Source organism: Emys orbicularis, chromosome 8, assembly GCF_028017835.1.
Source record: "Emys orbicularis isolate rEmyOrb1 chromosome 8, rEmyOrb1.hap1, whole genome shotgun sequence".
Taxonomy (NCBI): Eukaryota; Metazoa; Chordata; order Testudines; family Emydidae; genus Emys; species Emys orbicularis.
Window position 1 is genome coordinate 108,003,689 of NC_088690.1, and position 20,543 is coordinate 108,024,231.

At 51.5% G+C, this 20,543-nt stretch overlaps 1 protein-coding gene across 1 annotated transcript in view; it reads right to left on the reverse strand.

Annotated features, from left to right (window-relative positions):
* Positions 1 to 8,338: 8,338 nt before the first annotated feature.
* FAT2 (FAT atypical cadherin 2) overlaps positions 8,339 to 20,543 on the reverse strand; it is a 64,418-nt gene continuing 52,213 nt past the window's right edge. The window contains exons 20-23 of the mRNA XM_065409559.1: positions 15,828 to 16,269; positions 13,468 to 13,621; positions 10,057 to 10,649; positions 8,339 to 8,856 (exon numbers count right to left, since the gene is read on the reverse strand). Coding sequence (XP_065265631.1) covers positions 8,339 to 8,856; positions 10,057 to 10,649; positions 13,468 to 13,621; positions 15,828 to 16,269 — 1,707 coding nt within the window. The remainder of the gene's footprint in view (positions 8,857 to 10,056; positions 10,650 to 13,467; positions 13,622 to 15,827; positions 16,270 to 20,543) is intronic.

Consider the following 20,543-nt stretch of genomic DNA (forward strand, 5'->3'; position numbering starts at 1 on the left):
AAGCCTGGTCAGTGGGACCCCATGGGCTGCATGCTTGGGAGCCAGCCCAGAGCCTCCAGGCAGATGACTGGCCCCAGAACATCCTGTGAGACTATGGGCCTTGGGGCTAGAACCTCTCTTCCTTCTGGTGGTGATGGGGGACATGGACAACCCTCTTCTCCTCTGAGACCCTTCTGGGAGAATTTCCCCCTTTGAGAGCCCCTCCCATGGGAAGGGGCAGGCTGGCCTCTAACATTGAACTTCTCTTGCCTTGCCTTTTAAAAAGGAAGGAATGAAAGTGGCCGGGTGCTTTGAGCCGCATTCAACTTGTCCTCCCTTTAGTTCTGACGGTCCTTGCTGCAGCTGGTTAGGAACTTGCAGCTTAAAAGTTACATGGTTCTTCACCTGGTGTCTGATGGGGGTGGGTGGGTTCTTCCTTTGGGGGCGGGGGGGAGGGAGAAGAGAGCGCTCCCTTTTCCAAACACCAGAGTTCATTTAAAAAAGGGGGCGGGGGAGATAGTTTAAGACCCTGCCTCTGTGTCTGTGGGCCTCATCCCGAAGAGCCACCAGAGTTTCTGATTGGGGTCCCACTTTCATTATCTTGGCACAAAGAAAGATTTCCGAGCACTGAGCTATAAAAGGCCCCCTCCCCCCAACAAATCAGCCCCATTTTTTACATTCAAGCGAGGAGGTCGGGGAGAGGAATCGCACTCATACAGAGTGTTTCTTGAAAGCGGCTGTTAAAAAAGAACAATTTATTTTCTCTGCACTAACCGAAAGCTGGTGGACAGTAATAAACGGCAGTTGCTCTCTTTAACAAAGGCTCCTTTGCAGAATAAACCTGTCCACCCCCACTCTAAGCCCATTTTCAGCACGCTGGGGGGGCTGGAGGGATGGAAAAGGAGAGGAGAGGTGTTACTTGGATTTTTTTTTCCTAGCAAGACCCATCTCCTTAAGGCCCCCTGTGTGACTCATTCAAACCTGACTCTGGTGCAATTCAATTTCACCTTTCCTTAATGAGAAGTGCTGGCTACATCAGAGAGGCTGTAGTTAAGGTTGCATCACTGCTTCTTTTCAAAGGGCGACCTTTCTAAATCTTCTGAAATTGACATGCATAGTCAGATGCCTTTGAGGTTTGGTGTGCCTCAGAAGGGTGCGGGGTAGGGGTTGTGTCCCAAATTTGGGGTCATTTGAGTTAGGGGTTGCAGAGATATAAGCCCTGAGAAAAAATAGCCATTTTTCAAAAAGTTTCTAGGCTGTGGTTTTTTTTGGTGGTGTTTGCACAGAACTAGAGATCAAACTCTTGATATGATGCCGGTCAGAATGGTCTCAAGCTGTTGAGTTTTACCAAAGGGGTGTGTGTGGATCCCCTAAATCTTTGGGGGACCCAAACTGAGAACAGGTTTCAGAAAATGTACCTTTCTACACAGACGTGTACATAGAAAAAAACGGCTAGAGAATTTTCATTCCCATTGTTCTCTATGCTTTGCAACTTGACTTGTAAGGGCTCTAAAATCCGAATAGCTGCTCAGATTGCTTTGAAATATGGTGTGCCTCATGGGGATGTGGGATAGGATCAGTGCTCCAAATTGGGGATCATTTGACTGAGGGGTTCCCAAGTTACAGCTCCTCCCCCAGCTGCTTTCCTTCTACTGTCTTGTTCTGTTAAACTGAGAGGCACTAACCAAAGGACTGGAAGGGACTTCGAGGGGTCATCTAGTCCAGTCCCCTGCACTCATGGCAGGTCTAAGTATTATCTAGACCATCCCTGACAGGTGTTTGTCTAACCTGCTCTTAAAAATCCCCAATGATGGAGATTCCACAGCCTCCCTAGGCAATTTATTTCAGTGCTTAACCACCCTGACAGGAAGTTTTTCCTAATGTCCAACCTAAACCTCCCTTGCTGCAATTTAAGCCCGTTGCTTCTTGTCCTATCCTCAGAGGTTAAGAAGAACATTTTTTCTCCCTCTTCCTTGTAACAACCTTTTATGTACTTGAAAACTGTTATCATGTCCCCTCTCAGTCTTCTCTTCTCCAACTAAACAAACCTGGTTTTTCAATCTTCCCTCATAGATCATGTTTTCTAGACCTTTAATCATTTTTGTTGCTCTTCTCTGGACTTTCTCCAATTTGTCCACATCTTCCCTGAAATACGGCACCCAGAACTGGACACAATACTCCAGCTGAGGCCTAATCAGCGCAGAGTAGAGCGGAAGAATTACTTCTCGTGTCTTGCTTACAATACTCCTGCTAATACATCCCAGAATGAGGTTTGCTTTATTTTGTAACATTGTTACACTGTTGATTCATTTAGCTTGTGATCCACTATGACCCCCAGATCCCTTTCCACAGTACTCCTCCATACGCAGTCATTTCCCATTTTGTATGTGTGCAACTGATTGTTCCTTCCTAAGTGGAGTATTTGGCTTTTGTCCATATTTAATTTCATTCTATTTACTTCAGACCATTACTCCAGTTTGTCCAGATCACTTTGAATTTTAATCCTATCCTCCAAAGCACTTGCAAGCCCGCCCAGCTTGGTATCGTCCACAAACTTTATAAGTGTACTCTCTATGCCATTATCTAAATCACTGATTTAAGATATTGAACACAACCGGACCCAGAACTGATCCCTGCGGGACCCCACTGGTTATGCCCTTCCAGCATATCTGTGACCCACTGATAACTACTCTCTGGGAACGATTTTCCAACCAATTATGCACACGCATCCCTTTGGTAAAACTCAACAGCTTGAGACCATTCTAAATATCGATAGTTTGATTAGATAGTAATGATTGGATGAGTCAGACCTCATTGAGATTGATAGCTGTGAATTCACCCTTCAATTGACATAACTAAGGATAAATTAATCACAGGCCCCCACCTGAGACAAAAGGAGTTTGGGAGTGAGTGGCTGGCGAGTGTTACGCTATGTGAGTCATGCATGGGGGGGGGAAGTAATCTAAGTATTTGGGTGGAAATTAGACACATGGCTGCTTCCTGGGAGAGGAGAGGTATCAGGGGGCAGAGGAGAGGGGCAGTAGGAGGCGGGGAGCTTGGGGCTGCAGTGAGGGGATAGGGTTATGAGAAGGGGGATAAATGGGAATGAGTAGTACAGGGGAGGGGAGAGGTGTTTTGGGGGCTCAGGTGAGGGAGTGGAGAGGTGGGACACAGGGAAAGAGTGAGTGGCAGAGTAACTGGGGGAGAGTAGGGGTGGGGGCACCTCTCAGCCCCACATTCTCCCCTCCCATGTGTGTGCCCAGATCTGGTGGGCTCTTGCCCCACTTGGGTATTTTGAGCTCACTTCCCTGTCCCCCTCCTAGGGGCTGGGATATGGGGCCCCTTACTCTTCTGGGGCTGTCTGAATCCCTCTTGCTGCCCCGATGTGTGTTCTAGGATCTGAGGTGCCTGGGTCCCCCTTCCTATCTCCCACTCATGTGAACTGGGTTCTGGGAGCACTTGTCCTTTCTGGGAGGGTCTGAGGCCCCCTCCCTAGCCCCCATGTGGGCCAGGTTCTGGGAAGGCCTGCCCCTTTGGGTGGGGAGCTGAGAACAGGCATGCTTCTTACATATCACAGGCTCTAAAGCCCTCAGGAGGGGGGATGGGCACACCGACTGAACTGAGTGGAGCAGCTCGTAGGTCTCAAAGCTGCTGTTTAGGCTGTATCCTCCCCATGGGGTGTTCTCATCGGACCAGCTCACGCCTCCCAGAGCCTCTTGTGTTGCCTAGGGAAGTGTAGAGGAAAGGCTCTAGGTGGGCTTTGTTTTATTTGCATGGCACTAGAGATCTAACTATTGCCATTTTATTGAGGAGGTTGTGAAAGCTAGGACTAGAACAGGGTTTAAAAGAGAACTAGATAAATTCATGGAAGTTAAGTTCATTAATGGCTATTAGCCACAATGGGTAAGGAATGGTGTCCCTAGCCTCTGTTTGTCAGAGGGTGGAGATGGATGGCAGGAGAGAGATCACTTGATCATTACCTGTTAGGTTCACTCCCTCTGGGGCACCTGGCATTGGCCACTGTCGGAAGACAGGATGCTGGGCTGGATGGACCTTTGGTCTGACCCAGTATGGCCGTTCTTATGTTCTTATACCATGATGTGGGCCCAAATGGTCTCAAACCGTCCATGTATACCCAAGGGAGGGCCTGGCACCCTCTAACTCTTCAGGGGACCCAAACTGAGACTGGCATGTGAGATCATGTTCCCATCTTTGCTTGCACAGATGTGCAGTCTGGAAGGGTTACGGTACATGTGCACCATTAAAGGGTTACACTTAATGCTTGCCTGGCTCGTTCGAGAGACCGTCCCAATGCCATTGCTGCGTGGTGAGCGCCTCACCACTGCTGGCTGTAGTCCGAACGTTTGTATGCTGTTGCAATAAAGATTTAGTAACTCATGTTGCTTGCGACAAGTTGTCCCTGTTAGAATGCCCTGTGTTTTTATTTGATGGGGAGGCTTACTGGGAACACAGAGCTGACGGAGAGAGAACCAACCGCACGGGACACACGTTTGTCACGTTGCTTAATGTGCCGCGGGCCGGTGCTCAGATGTTGCGGTGAATGCTGTCGGAACTCCAAGAGCCTGCCTGTCCACTCACTTACACTGTGAGGTTTTCCTGGACTCTAATGGGGTTACTTACGATAGGGTCTGTGGAGACAGCAGAATCAGGCCCGGGAGTTCTGATGTGGAGGGTGGTGAAGCACTGGAAGGGGTTCCCTAGGGAGGTGGTGGAATCTCCTTCCTTGGAGGTTTTGAAGGTCAGGCTTGACAAAGCCCTGGCTGGGATGATTTAGTTGTGGATTGGTCCTGCTTTGAACAGGGGGTTGGACTAGATGACCTCCTGAGGTCTCTTCTAACCCTGATATTTTATGATTCTATGTAGGAGAGTAGCAGGGGGAGGGGTTTGGATAGATGGTTCTGCTTTTTGCCCCCATCTCTGTGTGAAACCTTCCGATGCCCGGCTGTTGGTCAGGGCTTCACATCCCCACCATTGTATCCCCGGGCTGCTCATTCGCACCCACAGAGCACCCAGCGCAGCCATCTGTGTTGGAGAGCCTTGTTTCATGCAGCATGGAAGGGGTTAATACCCAGTCCTTACGCTGTCGGTCTCGGCAGCCCAACAGGCTGGCATGGCTGGGGGAGGGGGAGTTCCAGTGCCCGTCCAGGTGAACAGGGGAGGAGCTGGCTGAATAGTGCAAACACGTATCCACCAATATTGGTTCCAATAAAAAAGCCAATCTGCTCTGATCAGTATGGCCAGCTCTGGGCCTTCACTCCCCTGAATCTCTACACGTGGGGGGGTGTTTTACACATGGAAAGCACAAGTCATCCGGATACTCGTGACTGCTGCGCAGATGGAGACTTGTGGCAGAGGAAAGCTCTTGGATTGCCGTCTTGAAATCTTGCATATCCTCCCTCAGTTAACACTGGACCTGCTGGCAGACATGCCCCAAATAACCCCTGTGGCATAACACTGTCAACTGGAAATGGGGCCCGGGACAACGTTGATACGTGTCCTGTATTTCCTGTTCCACTTGAACAGGATCTAGTGGCTTATGGGCTGAGACCACAGTGCCGCTGCCTGCAATCCAGTGCTCAGTGGTTTATGGGGTAATCCTGACTTTGGGTGCTGGTTTTTTTTGCATTGTGCCCTGGTATTGCAAGCAAATCCTGGTGCATCATTGTGTCCTTGGGGGTGTCTCTGCTGCATTTCCAGAGCGGTCTTTCTCCTGATCCTGGCATGCTCTGCCAGGCTTGCTCCATCCACTGCCCTAATACCTGTGGGTCAGACGCTTCCTTTAGACCAGCCTACCTATTGCACCGCTCCTTGATCCTGCCATGTCCTTCTCTGTCCAGGGATGGCTGCTGCCCTGAGCTATGTATGCAGCTATAATTCTACCTCCCTGTGCCCTTGTGTGGGCATGATGCACTCCCAGGACATCATTAACCCTGGATGCACTCAGGTCTCCAGTGTTGTCAGGGGACAACAGAGTGCTGTTTGCATTGCTTCTTTGAGTGCAACTCTTGTCCAAACAAACTTTTCTGCCCCCATGGGGACAACTGGTTCCTATAAGGGCAGTACTGACCCTATGTGAGTCTGAGAATGGGTAGGGTCATCGTCACTTGCCTTCCTAACACAAAATCATTTATGTATCAATTCAGGACTTGATAGGGTCTAGTAATGCCAGCCAGCGAGCACCCTGGACAACCTTCCTCTCCCCTTGCCCAGTTATCTGGTTTCTGAGTGGGAGAGAATGAATGTTCCTTTGTGTGGGGGGCTGTACGTGTCCTGCTTTGCGGATCTCTTTGGCCTTGGTGCGTCTCAGGTTTGTGACCTACTGTCTAGTGGCGCGAGACTTTGGGTTTGCAACTTGGGGTTGCTCCTGGGGGTCATGTTGCTTGCATCATGCCCCCCATGCCCGACCTGCCAGGGCTTCAAGCTGACTGATAAATGAAATGAAAAGGGAGCCTCGTGTGAAACATCCCATTTCCTGGAAAAATCGCTCTCCTCTGACTGAAGCGGAGATGTTTACCAAGGGCGTGAGTTCTGACCACTCCCCGGGTAACACTGGGGGCTCTCGGGCCCATTGCTAGGAAAACATGTAGAGAAGCTGGAGTCTGTGACCCCAGCACAAACTGCTCACACTTTCCGCACCCTCATTGTCTTGGCTCTAGAGCAGGGGCCCAAATCCATGGATCCAAAGGCCTCCAGACTTTGAGGGTGTTTGAAATCTGAGACGGATCCAGAGCCAAAACGTGCAGGTGGCCTCTGTCTTTAGAACGGGTTCAATCAACAGCCAGAATCTGACTGCCCCTGAAATGTAGGGCATCCGGATCCAAATGTTGCACCCCACGCCTGTCTGTCCTCTGAGCTAGGCAGCTGCCTGTCGCTTACAAAGGAGCCCCAGTTAGGTTTCAAGTAAAATAATAATACAAAACCGCCTCTTTTTTAGTTGCTTTCAAAAACCGACCAAACAAAAAAAGATAAACTCTCTCAGAGAAACTATCCGTTCCCAAGCACAAGGAGATCCAGGCGAATCCCATCTTAAATAATCCTCTCTCGCCGGGAGGGGACCTGGGAGGAACGAGCGCACAGTCTCCTCCCCCGCTGATGTGCGGATAGTCACGGCTGCACATACACACATGGACACGCGCACACACACACTCGCACAGGACGCGCATTCACATGTCTGTGGGTCATTGCACATAGAGAGCTGCTGTAGCGTAGGCAGCAGTTCTTTCTGGGTCCCTGATCCCCAGGCCAGGACTTGGGCAGCCCCTGGGTGGAGATGCTCGGCAGCATAGGCTGTGTTGAGTCTGGGCATGAGAGAGCCAGCGAGAACTTCAGGTTCCCCTCTGTACCCAGCAGCCTTTATGAAGAATCCCCCTTTATATGACGACAACGGAGCCATGTCCCCAGCACGAGGGATGCTGTAGATGTGGATAGATGACCGGTAACACTTGCGGTACAGATGTAGCCTGGCAGATTTCCAGATGGGAAGGTGCTGAAATAATTGTCCAGTCAAACACCTACCTACTTTGAATTCAGGCCTGCCTGTATATCTTGTGCCTTCTCCTGCCGGCAACCTGTGGTACCTCATGATGTGGGTTAGGGAGGCGGGATTCTTTGCTCAGTTTCTCCTGTAGAAATGGACATTTTTCTGGGCTCTTTACAGTTGTAGGGAGACAAGCCCAGGAATGAACTAATGTAACGGCTAAATTCCCCCTTCTCTCTCCCCCCTCATGGCCATGAAGGGCGCCAGCCTGGAGGATGGACGGAATCGGGGGCAGGCTGTCGTCAAAACTCCACAGTTCTGCTTGGAGAATTATTAGCCCACCTGAAGCCCTTGGAGCCAGGCACAAGAGACCCCTCAGAGATGTAGCTCAGATCTCCCTGGACTACAGTGAGGAACCAGTCCAGTCCCACCTTCTGCTACCCTGGCAACGGACTGTCCCAAAGTTCCGTGGTCCTCTCTCCCGCTGCCAGGCTCCATGCCCAGGGCAGGGAGAGGTGGTGCCTCCATGTCTAAGGAAACTGTTGGCATGAAGACTGACTTGCCATCAGCGCCTGTTGGCATCTGAGGAATTCCCTTTGTGTTCCCTGGCACTGGCCTTTGTGTTTTCTGCCCGGCTGAGATCCATTCCGGAGCAGCAGCAGGAGCGATTTATAGAACGCCAGGGACAAGAGTCCATGCTATATTACAGCCCGACTGAGCACGGGGAAGCTGTTAATGGGGGACAGGGAGCGTTGTATGTCCCAGGAGAGAGGGGACTAAAACAAAAGGTTACTTCTCCCTCCATACACGTTCCAGTCACCGCTCACGCTGCTTCCTTCTCGTTTTGAGCACACGGCCCCATTAAAACATCACCTCCTCGCAACTCCCATAGTCACTTTCCACCATGTCAGAGCCCTCGTAGTTTGGGGGTGGCATTGGCTGGGCCCTGATGCCGGGCTGGTGCCCCACCTCGCAGTCTGCGTAGGACGGCTGGGCCACGCTGAGGCGCATGCTCACCCTTTTGTAGCCAGCGTCCGGAGGGTAGGGGGTCCCCTCGCTCTGCAGCAGCTGGGAAGGATAGTAGCTGATGGCGGTGTACTCGTTCTGGCACTGGGAGGCGGGCAGTTCCATAGGGTCAGGTGGCAGGAAGTCCTCCAGGTTCTGGTTGCTGTAGCGTGGAGGGATGGGGGCCCGCTTATTGCTTTGGTCTAGTGGGAAGGGAAAGCCACCGTAAAGACCAGCTGGTTCAGAGTCTATTTGGGGAGGAGGAGGATGGGAAGATGGCAGAAGAGGGCCTTGAATAACGTCGTAGTGGGGATGGTCCTGGACATCCAATGGGTGGTACCTGGGAGGCCAGTAGGTGGTTTCTGCTGGATATACTGGAAATAAATCAGAACCAGGTTAGTAGCTGTCCATAGCCATTCCTACTTGGAATCAGAGCAAGGTAGGGCTGGAAGGGGCCTCAAGAGGCCATCTAGTCTATCCCCCGTGCTGAGACAGAATTAAGTATACGTAAGTATACATCTAGTCATCCAATAGCTCTTTATCTCTTCTTCCTCTCTAGCCATCTTTCTCTCTCTCTCTCCATCCATCCAAATCTGGGTATATTAGAGAGAAAGGAAGAGAGAACAAGTAGAAAAGAGGGGTCTAGCGGGTCAGGTGTGAGGGGTGTAGCAGGTCAGGATTGAGGGGTGTTGGCAAGGCTGTGTGGGGGGATAGCTGGATGCAGTGGGTCAGGTGTGAGGGATGTAGCAGGTCAGGAGTGACAGGTGTTGGCAGGTGTGTGTGTGTGTGTGTGTGTGTGTGTGAATAGCTGGTCAGGTGTGAGGGGTGTAGCCAGTCAGGAGTGAGGGGTGTTGCTAGGGCTGTGTGTGTATGTGTGTGAATAGCTGGGTGTAGCTGGTCAGGTGTGAGGGATGTAGCAGGTCAGGATTGAGGGGTGATGGCAGGGCTGTGTGTGTGAATAGCCGGGTGTAGCTGGTCAGGGTGTGAGAGGTGTAGCAGGTCAGGAGTGATGGGTGTTGGCAGAGCTGTGGGGGTGAATAGCCGGGTGTAGCTGGTCAGGTGTGAGGGGTGTTGGCAGGGCTGCGTGTGTGAATAGCTGGGTGTAGCTGGTCAGGTGTGAGGGATGTAGCAGGTCAGGATTGAGGGGTGATGGCAGGGCTGTGTGTGTGAATAGCCGGGTGTAGCTGGTCAGGGTGTGAGAGGTGTAGCAGGTCAGGAGTGAGGGGTGTTGGCAGAGCTGTGGGGGTGAATAGCCGGGTGTAGCTGGTCAGGTGTGAGGGATGTAGCAGGTCAGGAGTGAGGGGTGTTGGCAGAGCTGTGGGGGTGAATAGCCGGGTGTAGCTGGTCAGGTGTGAGGGGTGTTGGCAGGGCTGTAGGGTTGCGGGGGGGAATAGCTGGGTGTAGCAGTAGAGACTAGACTGCATGGGGAGGGCTGTGGCACAGGCTTGGACAGCATCTGCCCACACTATGCTGGCTCTTGCCAGTGCCGTTGGCCCTTCACAAGCCTGAAGCCCCAATGCATTGGGGAGCCACCTCTAGCAGGAGGAAGGGGCATGTGGAGGGGGAGCACTGACCCATCTGCTCCCTGGCCCAGGAGCTCTTGATGAAGGACTCGTTGTCGGAGTTGGAGGAGGGCGCGGTAGACGGGAGGTTGGGGGCCACGCTGCACACGATGGTGCCCCGGGGTTTCTGGGCATTGCCCGAGCTGAAGGTGACAAACTCCGGCGTGGGGATGGGCTTGCGCTGCTCCGGCGTGCCCCTGTCCAGGTTGTTGTGCGGGCCGTTGCTGAGGATGTTGAGCTCGATGGGTGGCGGGGCGTGCGTGGCCACCCCCACGCTCTTGGAGAACTCGCTTTTGGAGAGCAGGTCTGGGTCCTCGCTGGCCACCGGCTTGTGAGCCTTGGCGGGGCGGCAGTAGCGCCTGCGGATGAAGGCGAAGGCCACCGCCAGGATGGCGACGCCCAGCACCCCAGCAACAATCTCGCCGATCTCCTCAGGACCCATCCCCCACTTGGCGGGCGCGATGTCGGGGGTAACGAGCCTCTGCGTGCAGAATGCCCCCTGGTACTCCCCCGTGCAGATGCAGCGGAGAGAGCCGCCGGCGTTCACACAGCGCCCCGCGTTCCGGCAGGGGTTGTCCTGACATTCCTCAGCCACCTTCTCACACCTGCAGCGGGGAAGGGGAAGGGAGACACCGGCCATCAGAGCTGGGGACACCTGCTAGAAGCTCTAACCAGCTGAAGCAGTGAGGCTGCTCCACACAACTGTTCTCAGAGCCCGAGCACCCGCTAGCCCGAAATTATGCCCAGCCTCGGTTGCTTGCCAGCCAAGAACCAGGAGATGGTGTATTGCCACCAGGGGATTTTCTGTCCACAGTGCTCCCAAGTTCTCCAGCTTAGATGGAGGTGGGGACAGGCTGGGGAACCTGTAAGGTTGATTTCTGAATGGGCCTTTCTCTGGAATGTGGTGTGTTGCTCCCTCTAGTGGTGAAGGTGAGGAGGGGCCCACAGGGACATGTCCCTGGCAATAAGTTAAATGATAGTTTTCAGGGAACCGGAGCAAAGTTGCCCTTTCTCCAATTCTGCCAACTAGCAGGAGGATTGTGGGGTGGGGCAGAGGAATGGCCAGCTCTTAAAGGCAAACTTGGACCCCAGCCACATTCGTTTATTTTATACCCATATTTGCGGTTTGTTTGGTCCGGAGCAGCTGCTTTATCCCCATTTTTAGTTCTTTCATGGTAGCACTGGCTACCATAAAGTTCCTTCTCCTTGGTTTTCTGTAGGGTGATGCCACCCAAGCAACCCTGAAAATGCCTCCGCCTCCCTCAGCCATTACCCAGTACATCTCACCACACCACAGAGACATAAAACAGATCATTGCAATACCAAAGGCCAAGGGACAAAACTCCTCTTTCCAAAGTTCAGAGGAAGATTCTTCTCCAGTACACCCGTCTCCTTTGCTGGGGAGAACTGGGTGCTTGGAACCTCCCCACTCTTGAAGTCTCTGATAAATCAGGCTAGGGAATCCAGGGACACTCTGAACTGCATTGATCTTTAAGAAACCTCCTCAGCTGTAGTTTACCCTAGGCTGTCTCCCCAAGGGAAGCTACAGATGTTTGCCGCCTGGAGCAAACGTCTGGGGAGTGTCCAGAGTAGCTTTGACAAATGCATGAATTTCTAGAAGCTCTAGTAAAGACCAGCTCTTAGGCACTTAGAGATTTTATGAAAAGTCCGAGGAATCAAGACCAAAATACTGATCTAAATCCCCACCCCCATTTAAAAACCCGACACTCTCCCATTCCTGAATAGAACAGGAATCCCATCAACTTGGAAATGATTCTAGAACTCTGAACTCCTTCAGGGCTCGGAAAGTTGGATTTGGGATCCTCCCATCCAGAAGCATCAGCCCTCCCACCCTGAACGGGTGCCTTTTTTATCACATTCCTTTTCTTTTTCAGCTTCCTCTCAATGCCTTCTCGTGCATAACGATTTATTTAAGGGAGACATTCCCACACCCTTTAAGGCTACCTCCTTGTGCTAAACAATCTGTTCCATCTTGCATTTAGCTGTGACGCTCGGAGTCTCTTTCCCAGACCTGCAGAAGTGCTCCGTGTAGCTCGAAAGCTTCTCTCTCTCTCACCATCAGAAGTTGGTCCAATAAAAGATATTGCCTCCCCCACCTTGTCTGACTAGAGGGTGCAGCCTGTTTCAGGTGATCTGGTGATCAGTTGCACATTTCCCCCAAAATAGGGTGGATAATTTCAACCTTCATATTCACCCAAGAGGCCCGTCTACATGCCGGGCAGCTTTAATTGAAAGGCAGTAGAGATGTGCTAGATTCACTTCACATTCAACTTGAGCTGGGCTATTTTCGGCCATGTTGTGGGGCAGGCAGAAGCGAGGAGCCCAGAGAGGGACATGTGGTTACGGCAGGCGTAACTGCTTCCTTACGGATGACCCAAGGTGACGTGGATAGTGAAAGCTACTTCTGGAGCCATGTTAACTCTTTCAGTGCTGAATGCGTATTCTGAACATGCGCTAATGTGGTTATGAAGAATATTCAGAATTATCAAAATTAATGACAACAATAATTTGGGAAGGTGCCTTAAACCTTGTGCTTCAGGGCTTAAGCCAGTCTCTAATTATTAGAGACCAGGACGAGACTCACTATAGGGGCAGATTATCCTATATCTGCCTGCTGTAGGGTTCTTACAACTTTCCTTGAAGCATCTGGTGCTGGCAACTATCAGAGACAGGATACTGGGCTGGATGGACCTTGGGTCTGATCCAATGTAGACATTCCTATGTTCCTTAGCACTGCAGATCTGGTGTCTGACAGATGTGGTCCCTGGAATATCCCCTCCAGCAGTGACTTGGTAACGGTAAGGATCTGACTCTTGGCTGATATTAACCAACTTGTAAAACTCGACAGGTATCAGCTACAGAGCCGTCATCAATCTCCCCCAGAACAATGCATCCTCTGTGTTCGTCCTCTCCATTCTGCGAAGGAGCCCTGACATGTCAGGGGTAATTTGTAACACAGCCGAGCGAAGTGTGTACTTGTTAAAAGAGCAGTTCTAGGAACAGCCCTGTCACAAGAAGACACTTTGAATCGGCACCAAACAAAACATTCACAGGCACCCAGCGAAATGCTGACTAAAGGAGATTATTTTCTCAGGCGCTAAGAACCGTGAGTACATGGCTCAGCTAGTGACAATGCAATCGCAGGGGGATTAATTCGTTGTCTGGTTCCTTCTGCCTTCTAGAGTCTGAGAATGCAATCCAAAAAGCGCATGTAATGTGGCAATCAATCTTGGAGTGGCTGTCTGGGGTATTAAGATTTGTGACCAGGTAAACTGCAGGAACATGCAGTTCCTGGGTATTCACCCCAGCCATGAGAAACGGTGCCCAAAGTTAAACCTGTCTTGTAAGCTGAGGGCTCCGCACAGGGGAACACGCAGTCAAAAAGCCATTCCTTGGTCTTACCTTTCCCCCAGGTACCAATCGGGGCAGCGGCAGGTATAGCCTGTTTCGGAGAGGAGGCAGGTGCCCCCATGCAAGCAGGGCTTGGATTCACACGGGCTGTCCCCCAGCTCACAGCGGTCGCCAGAAAACAGCACCGGGCAGATGCAAGTGTAACCTAGAGAGGGCGATAGAGAGCTGTGAGATGGCTGCACCAGCTAGGCGGCAGAGGTGGTTTCTGGCCCAGGGTGCACGAACAATCTGACACTTTGGGAATTAGCAGCGGGAGTGAACTTGGGGTTGAGGCTGCATAATAAGACACACCACAACTGCCCAGCGCGGAGACTCTCCTGAATGCGCCATCTGAAGAGCACAAAGGTGTTGTCCTGTAACCCCGGGTACAGCTCAGGTGAGGTCCTAAATGGAGCCGGTGGCCCCCTCCCTCCCGGGAGGGCAAAGCTGATCCACCGGCTGCAGATTTTTATGACTCTTTTAGACATGATGTCTAACGATGATAGCCTTTAGCCCGCCAAGCGCCCGGCAAAAGGCCATGTCTAGGCAGCTCCTGTCCGGACACGCTTTGTTCCACTTCCCCGTGGGAGTTGTCATGGCAACAGCAGGAGTGAAACCCCAATGGGCTGGGGGGCTGGGCTTCTATTTTTCTGGTATCTGCCAAATCAAATTCTGATCCTGGGAATTTCAACGGCTCACCTGAGCTCTTTCGCACCATGCACTAGCAAGCTGCGCTGGGGAAGTGCAGCCCCTCCACCTTGGAGCAGCCTAGAAAAGTGCCTGGTTATGACCCACAAAATAAATGTCTCCATCCTCTGTGCCTAGAGTAACTCAGGCAAGTTCCGGCTCACTTCCACGTCACTAGTAGAGCCGTGTGCACACACGTGTGCACACACTCGTGCACATGGCAGGCACAACCAGCCAGCCATGCAAACACAGAGACGTGTACGTTCAATCTTATCCATGTGCTCACACACACTATCCCTGAGCATGATCCTGTCACTGGCTGATTGGCCTTATTGTGACATTTGCATGAGATCCAAGCATATTTACACAAACACTTTCTCGCACAAACACACATGCCCTTGCACTCCAGCACACACACACACACACACACACATGCACAAGCACATTTGCACATATGTGCACACGTCCCCCTGTACACACACGACCCCTTTTGCAGGGTTGCACACTCACACACCCTGTGTCTGTGCACTTTACCTCGAACAAGTTCACCTGAGCTAAACAGCTGCCTAGCTGACAGGAATCTAAATCCTGTTGCCCGAGGGGGCAGGCGGGGAGGGAAGGAGGGAGGTGTGCTCTCAGCCCTTTGATTGCTGCTAACCCAATAGGGCGTGGGACTCTGCAGCAGACCTCAGGCAGAAAAACAAAAGCATCAATAAGCACAGACAGGGTTCAAAGGATTCCCCTGTGCATGTCTCCCATCACCATGTAGCTGTATCAGAACTGCCTCCAGATGCCCCCAAGACAGGGGAATGGAAGTCAGAGCAGGAAACCCCGAGCATGGGCAGTGGCTGTTTCAAGAAGCTCAGTGCTGCAATGTTACGCTGTCCCTCTCACACACTGTTCACCCACAGAAATCAGAGCAAGATGTTCTGGAGAGGAAGGGTGGTGCAGTGGTTAGCGTGCTAGCCTGGGATTGGGAGACCCGACTTTAATCCCCAACTCTGCTACAGGTTTCCTGTGAGGCCTTGGTCAAGTCACTTAGTCTCTCTGTGTCTCAGTGCCCCACCTGTGAAATGAGGATGATAGCACTGCCCTGCCTCACAGGGGAGTTGTCAGGTTGATGAGGTGCACAGATAGATACACCCGTGTTTGTGACATGGATGAAATCCTGCTACAAAAAAACTGCTGGGCAACCAGGTTCAGATGAACCCGAGAATTGCAGGCATGAGCTTGTGTTAATGACTTTCACAGGTTCCCTCCCCCGCCCCCGGGAGTCACTTATAGGATGGGAACAAATCCACATCTCGTCTTCCCACAGTGTTTCCACCTTCCGGGAGCTGAAACGTCATGGGATGACCAGACCTCACGGTATTCCAGCTCCTTGAGGCTTTGTAAAAGCCTGAATGAAAATACAACTGAATCCAAGGCCCTGTGCAGAAACAGCGGTGCACCCAGTCTGATCTGCCAAGGACTGCCTCGTAATGCTTCCAATGTGTTGTTTCACTGATTGAGGACATTGCCCCCTGACAGCCTGCTGGGAGACGCAGCGCTGTGAAAAGCCAGAACTTCCCCTCCTCTGGGGCAGCCCCCTTAAATTCGCCCATTCGGCTCAGCTGTTTTCCATGCTCGCCTCCAGACTATTGATTTCTTATTGCCCAGAAAGTCATGGCGGGACATACACGTACCTCCTCCGTGAGTCTCGGCGCACATCCCCTCATTGAGGCAGGGGTTGCTGCTGCAGGCGCCGGTGTGCGGGCAGCACTGCTTTATCCCCACCTCCTCCACAATCCCCTTCACCTGGCTGTCCCCAGGCAGGAGCATCACGTCTTCGCTGTCAATTCTGACCGCATCCAGGCAACCTCTAAACCCCCGAGTGACCCGCTGGGGCTGTCGGGACTGGACGATCCCCCCGAAGAGCAGATCTCTCCTGGAAGGGGAGATGCTGCAGGCCCCGGGCAGCAGGAGAGACGTATTTCCCAAGCTGTCGACGAGCAAGCGGAGGGATGTGCTTTTCACTTCCAGAAGGACTGAGTGCCACTCTCCGTCGCTCACAAAACCCAGGGAGGAGAGGTTCCCGTTGATATTGCCACGGCATCGGTGTCCGAGATGAGGCACCCCGTTAACGAGCTGCAAAACACGCCCAAACAGACAGAATTAGCAGCGATGCAAACACCGTTGTGCCGCTGGGCTTTCAACGCTCCCTGCTCCCCTCCTTCCCCTTCTGTGCAAGGCAAGAGGCAAATGCCTGAGATTCCCAGGACCCAAGAACGTTCAGCCAATAGGACCGTTCCACCAGCCAAACCTCCTGAGGCTTTGCCTTGCGTTAGAAATGAAATGCCCATGGGACTGTCCGTGGTGGGGGACGACTGTGTATATCTTTTAAATTACAATGCGTCTCACCGCAGTTCCTGGTGGACTGAACTACCACCTTCACCATTAACTCTACTCAGGAAGCTGAAGAATTGCACGAGCCTTGCAACCAAAAGTCTCCTCTTGCCAATTGGCAGGGCAGTCTTGGGGGAAGCTGGAGTAGGTAGGTGCTGGCCTGGAGAAGGCAGCCGCCTTTCGCCAGCCCTAAACTTCGCACCCAAGAAGTCAAACCTACTTTAAAACTAGGTTTACGTTGCTATTTTGGAAAACAACTAGTCCGTCTCATCTTGCTCACGCAGCTCGATCTCTGTCCTCTCCTGCAGCCCTTGACTGGTAGGTGGAGAGGGCTGCTCATGAGCTGGCCTGTAAAACCAGGAGTGGCGCTGCCCTATTTTTAGCAGGAGTTTCAAGCAGATCATGCACTAATCAGCATAGCTGGGATAGTGCACGGACAGACTCAACACCCTCCCCAGAAGCTAGATGGGAACTGCGTCTATAAATGATCGTGCCATGGGCCTATGGCCATGCTGGGCCCCCTGGGTGACCCGGAAAGTGTGAGGTCTCTAGAGGACTGCACTATGGACTGGTCCAGGATCACCTCCTTCTAACTGCTGGACCATTCCAATCCTCAATTACAATGGGGAGGAAGAGGGCAGGGCAGGAGAAAACCATTCTTAATGTGAACAAACCAAACGGCATTTTATTATTTCCTTTGTTTTTCGTTCTCTCTAGAAATGGCTCTGAACCAAAACCCAGCTCCTGTCACTTTTTCGATCGGCCAAAGATACGTTGTTAGCTGCCCCCCGGGACTCCTGTAATATGTAAGGCCAAATTCTGCTCTAACTTACTACTTGCATCACCCTGTGGGTTCAGAGTGCACGCTAGGACAGGCGGGATTTAGCCCCTCCTGCCTCCCTTTGTAAAGGGCTGGGAGGTGGGAAGGAATCAGCTCTGTGCTGTGATTCATCATGCTATAATAAGTATGATTTGGATTATGGTAGCACCCACAAGCCACAACAGAGATCAGGGCCCCGCTGGGTGCAGTACGTAGGCACAGTGAGACAATTGCCACCCTAAGGAGCTAACAATATTCTGACCCCCAGTTCCACACTCCGTGCCCCAGACCACACCGCCACGTGGCAGCATGCAGAAGCTGCATGACTTTACTTCCCAGCTGCTTGCAGCCCCCACCTGCTGCATCGGGGTTTAATTTGGGTCACCGTGGTGCTGGCATTCAGGATGCCTGTGCACAAGTGAACTCCATTTCCCAAGTGATTACTTGGTATCTTGTTACCGGTGTGGAAGCTGCCCATGCCGGAGCGTCTCTGTTGGCATTAACGAGAGGTGCTGAAAGAATCTAGGCAAGCAAGAGCAGCTGGCAGGGCTACATTGTAGGAGCAGGTGAAGGGGGCGAAGAAGAAAGAAAGAGACCTGCTGTAGTACCCAGCTTTTTATCAGCACATTGGAAACCAGGGCCAAAGCTGCTAATATCCTCTGCAATCCAATACTCCCTCTCCAGCACCAGGGGCTGGGAATGACACAATCAGATCATTGAGCTTCTAATTACTAACCACACAAACGTCCTCTGCATTGTAATGGAGGGGCAGTGGGGGAAAAATGCTGTCCATTGCCTGTGACTCCTCTTAAAAGCTTTGGTGGGACAGGGAAAAGAGAGAGAAGCATGTAAGTGTGGTTTCGGGGTGAATTCAGGTGAAAACCCCTCTTTTCCCCTACCCCATTGATTCGTAAGGGAGTGTCTTCTATAGAACCCGGGGGCCATGAATAGGGAGAATGCACAGGTAGAATTTTAAACATTCGTTTGTCTGTCTATATATATATATATATAGACACCTCTACCTCGATATAACACTGTCCTCGGGAACCAAAAAATCTTACCGCGTTATAGATGAAACCACGTTATATTGAACTTGCTTTTATCCATCGGAGTGCACAGCCTCGCCCCCCCTGGAGCACTGCTTTACCGCGTTATATCCAAATTCGTGTTATATCGGGTCACGTTATATCGGGGTAGAGGTGTATATGACAAGGGGAAATCTGTTTTGGAAGGACTCGTAGAAGCTGGTGGATGATCTCCACTGGGTGACCCTTGGAGGAGCTGTGCGTGTGAATCTCTGCACAGTGGGGTGAGAATATCAGAGAAGGTTTTGCCGTTTCCCTTCTGTTTTAAACACAAGCTGAGCATCAGTAACTGGCTTGTTCAGATTCTGGGGACAAGTTAGGATTCAATGCCCCTGAAGCAAAAAGAGACTCCTTTATGAGTCTCCTCCAGCTAGCCCCTCTTTTTCCTCCTTCTGGTGCACAATGCCGTTTCAGCTCGGGTGCAGTGCTTGGAGATCATTAGGATAAGGCAGGTTCACCCTGGGAGGAATTTATTCAAAACACTAGAACTACAAACCTGAGACAATAAGCAAATAAATAACAGATGCTACTGACTTGCGCTTATTTGCCTATTTTTGCAAAACTAAAAGCTCGAGGGCCCCCAGAGTTTATCAGACATGTCCTGGCAATGTTTTGGTCCCTCTGATGCACTCCACAAACAGCGTGACAAAGAAATGAGTCAAAGGCACTGCTGCCCCTCCAGCTGCAGGGCAGAGTATCTATTAATATTACCCACTGGACAGGCACAGCTGTCTATTTATAGCCAAAAAGACTGGGGCTTTGGACTCAGTCATTAACTAGCCTTTTGTCGCCAGGTCCTATGTGTGGGATTGGCTAATAAATTGTCTCCTTGGCTACTATGCACGCCTCCTCCTCTTTCCCTGTGCACCTCCCTGAGGGCTAAGATCAGTGGAGGTGATTTTATTGACCAGTCTCTGAGCTGCTCTAAGACTTGGAGGCAAGGTGCTTCCAGTGGCGCATCCCTGGTTATGTGACTTTCTTGCTCCAAGCACCTGCTGGAGCCTAACACTGCTGGCCTTCAGGGCGAAGTCTGAGGCACCCCTTTTAGATCAGATGTGGGCTTGACAATGGCCCCTCCCTGAATGGTTTATTGGGGCTGGTTGGGTGAGTAGAGAGGGCGCTCTGGGGCTGTGCCAGGTGCAGAAGAGGGTACAAGAGCCTTCCGCAGCTTTCGTGACCCTGTGCAACTGGCAGATACAATCGCAGTCCCTGCATTCGCTGTTTTGCTTCCCAGCCAGAGGGGCCAGCAGATCTGAGCAGCTGGGCAAGGTCACGCCCTCTAGCTGCTGCTCCAGCGAGCTCCTCCTCATGGCCAAGAAGGAATTCTGGCTGAGAAAATTCTTCCAGGCACTCCTGCTGGTAAGCAGACCCTTTCCCCATCTCCCCCCATGCTCGGCAGCCAATGGCTTAATGCCACCATGGGGCTCAGGGGTGGGGACTGTGTGAGCTGCCTCTTCCGAGCAGTTTGAAATGGACACTGTCATCTTAAAAACCATCCTCCTGTCTGAATATTATTCCCCCACCACTGTTCCAGCCATCCCCTAGGATTGCTGTAGATGCAAGAAATTAGAGAAGAAAGAACATATTTCCCTGTATTTTTTCAGTTTGTTCATTTAACAGCACTTGGTGTATTGCCAGCGCCACTGATTCCCCTGCTAGACCATTTCCCTTGTTGTTTGTGGGGGTCTTTTATGCCAAAACAGCGGAGAGAAAAACATTTTAAAATTGGAAAATGCCACAGAAATAGGCAGGGGATTCAGGGGCCGGAGACGCACTTGAAAGTATTGTTAAACTCAGTTTAAAAAATGGATTGTGTCCCTTTAAATGAGCATGATGCTGTATTTAATTTATGTCGTAAGTCTAGATTACACAGAGATGGGGTCAGGGGAAAAAACCCAGTAAGTCAATAAGTGAGTTATAAGATATGAAACTTAAATTAGTCCCATTATAATTAATGAGACACAGACAATAAAACCCTTTTCTGAAGGGCTCTTGGTTTCCTTCTGCTGCCAAGGTTGAAGGGAGCAGACACATGCTCCTTTGAATTCTTTATAGATTCAGCAAGTGCAGCCAAAGAAAGGGGAGAGATCAGATTAAGATGTTCCTGGTTC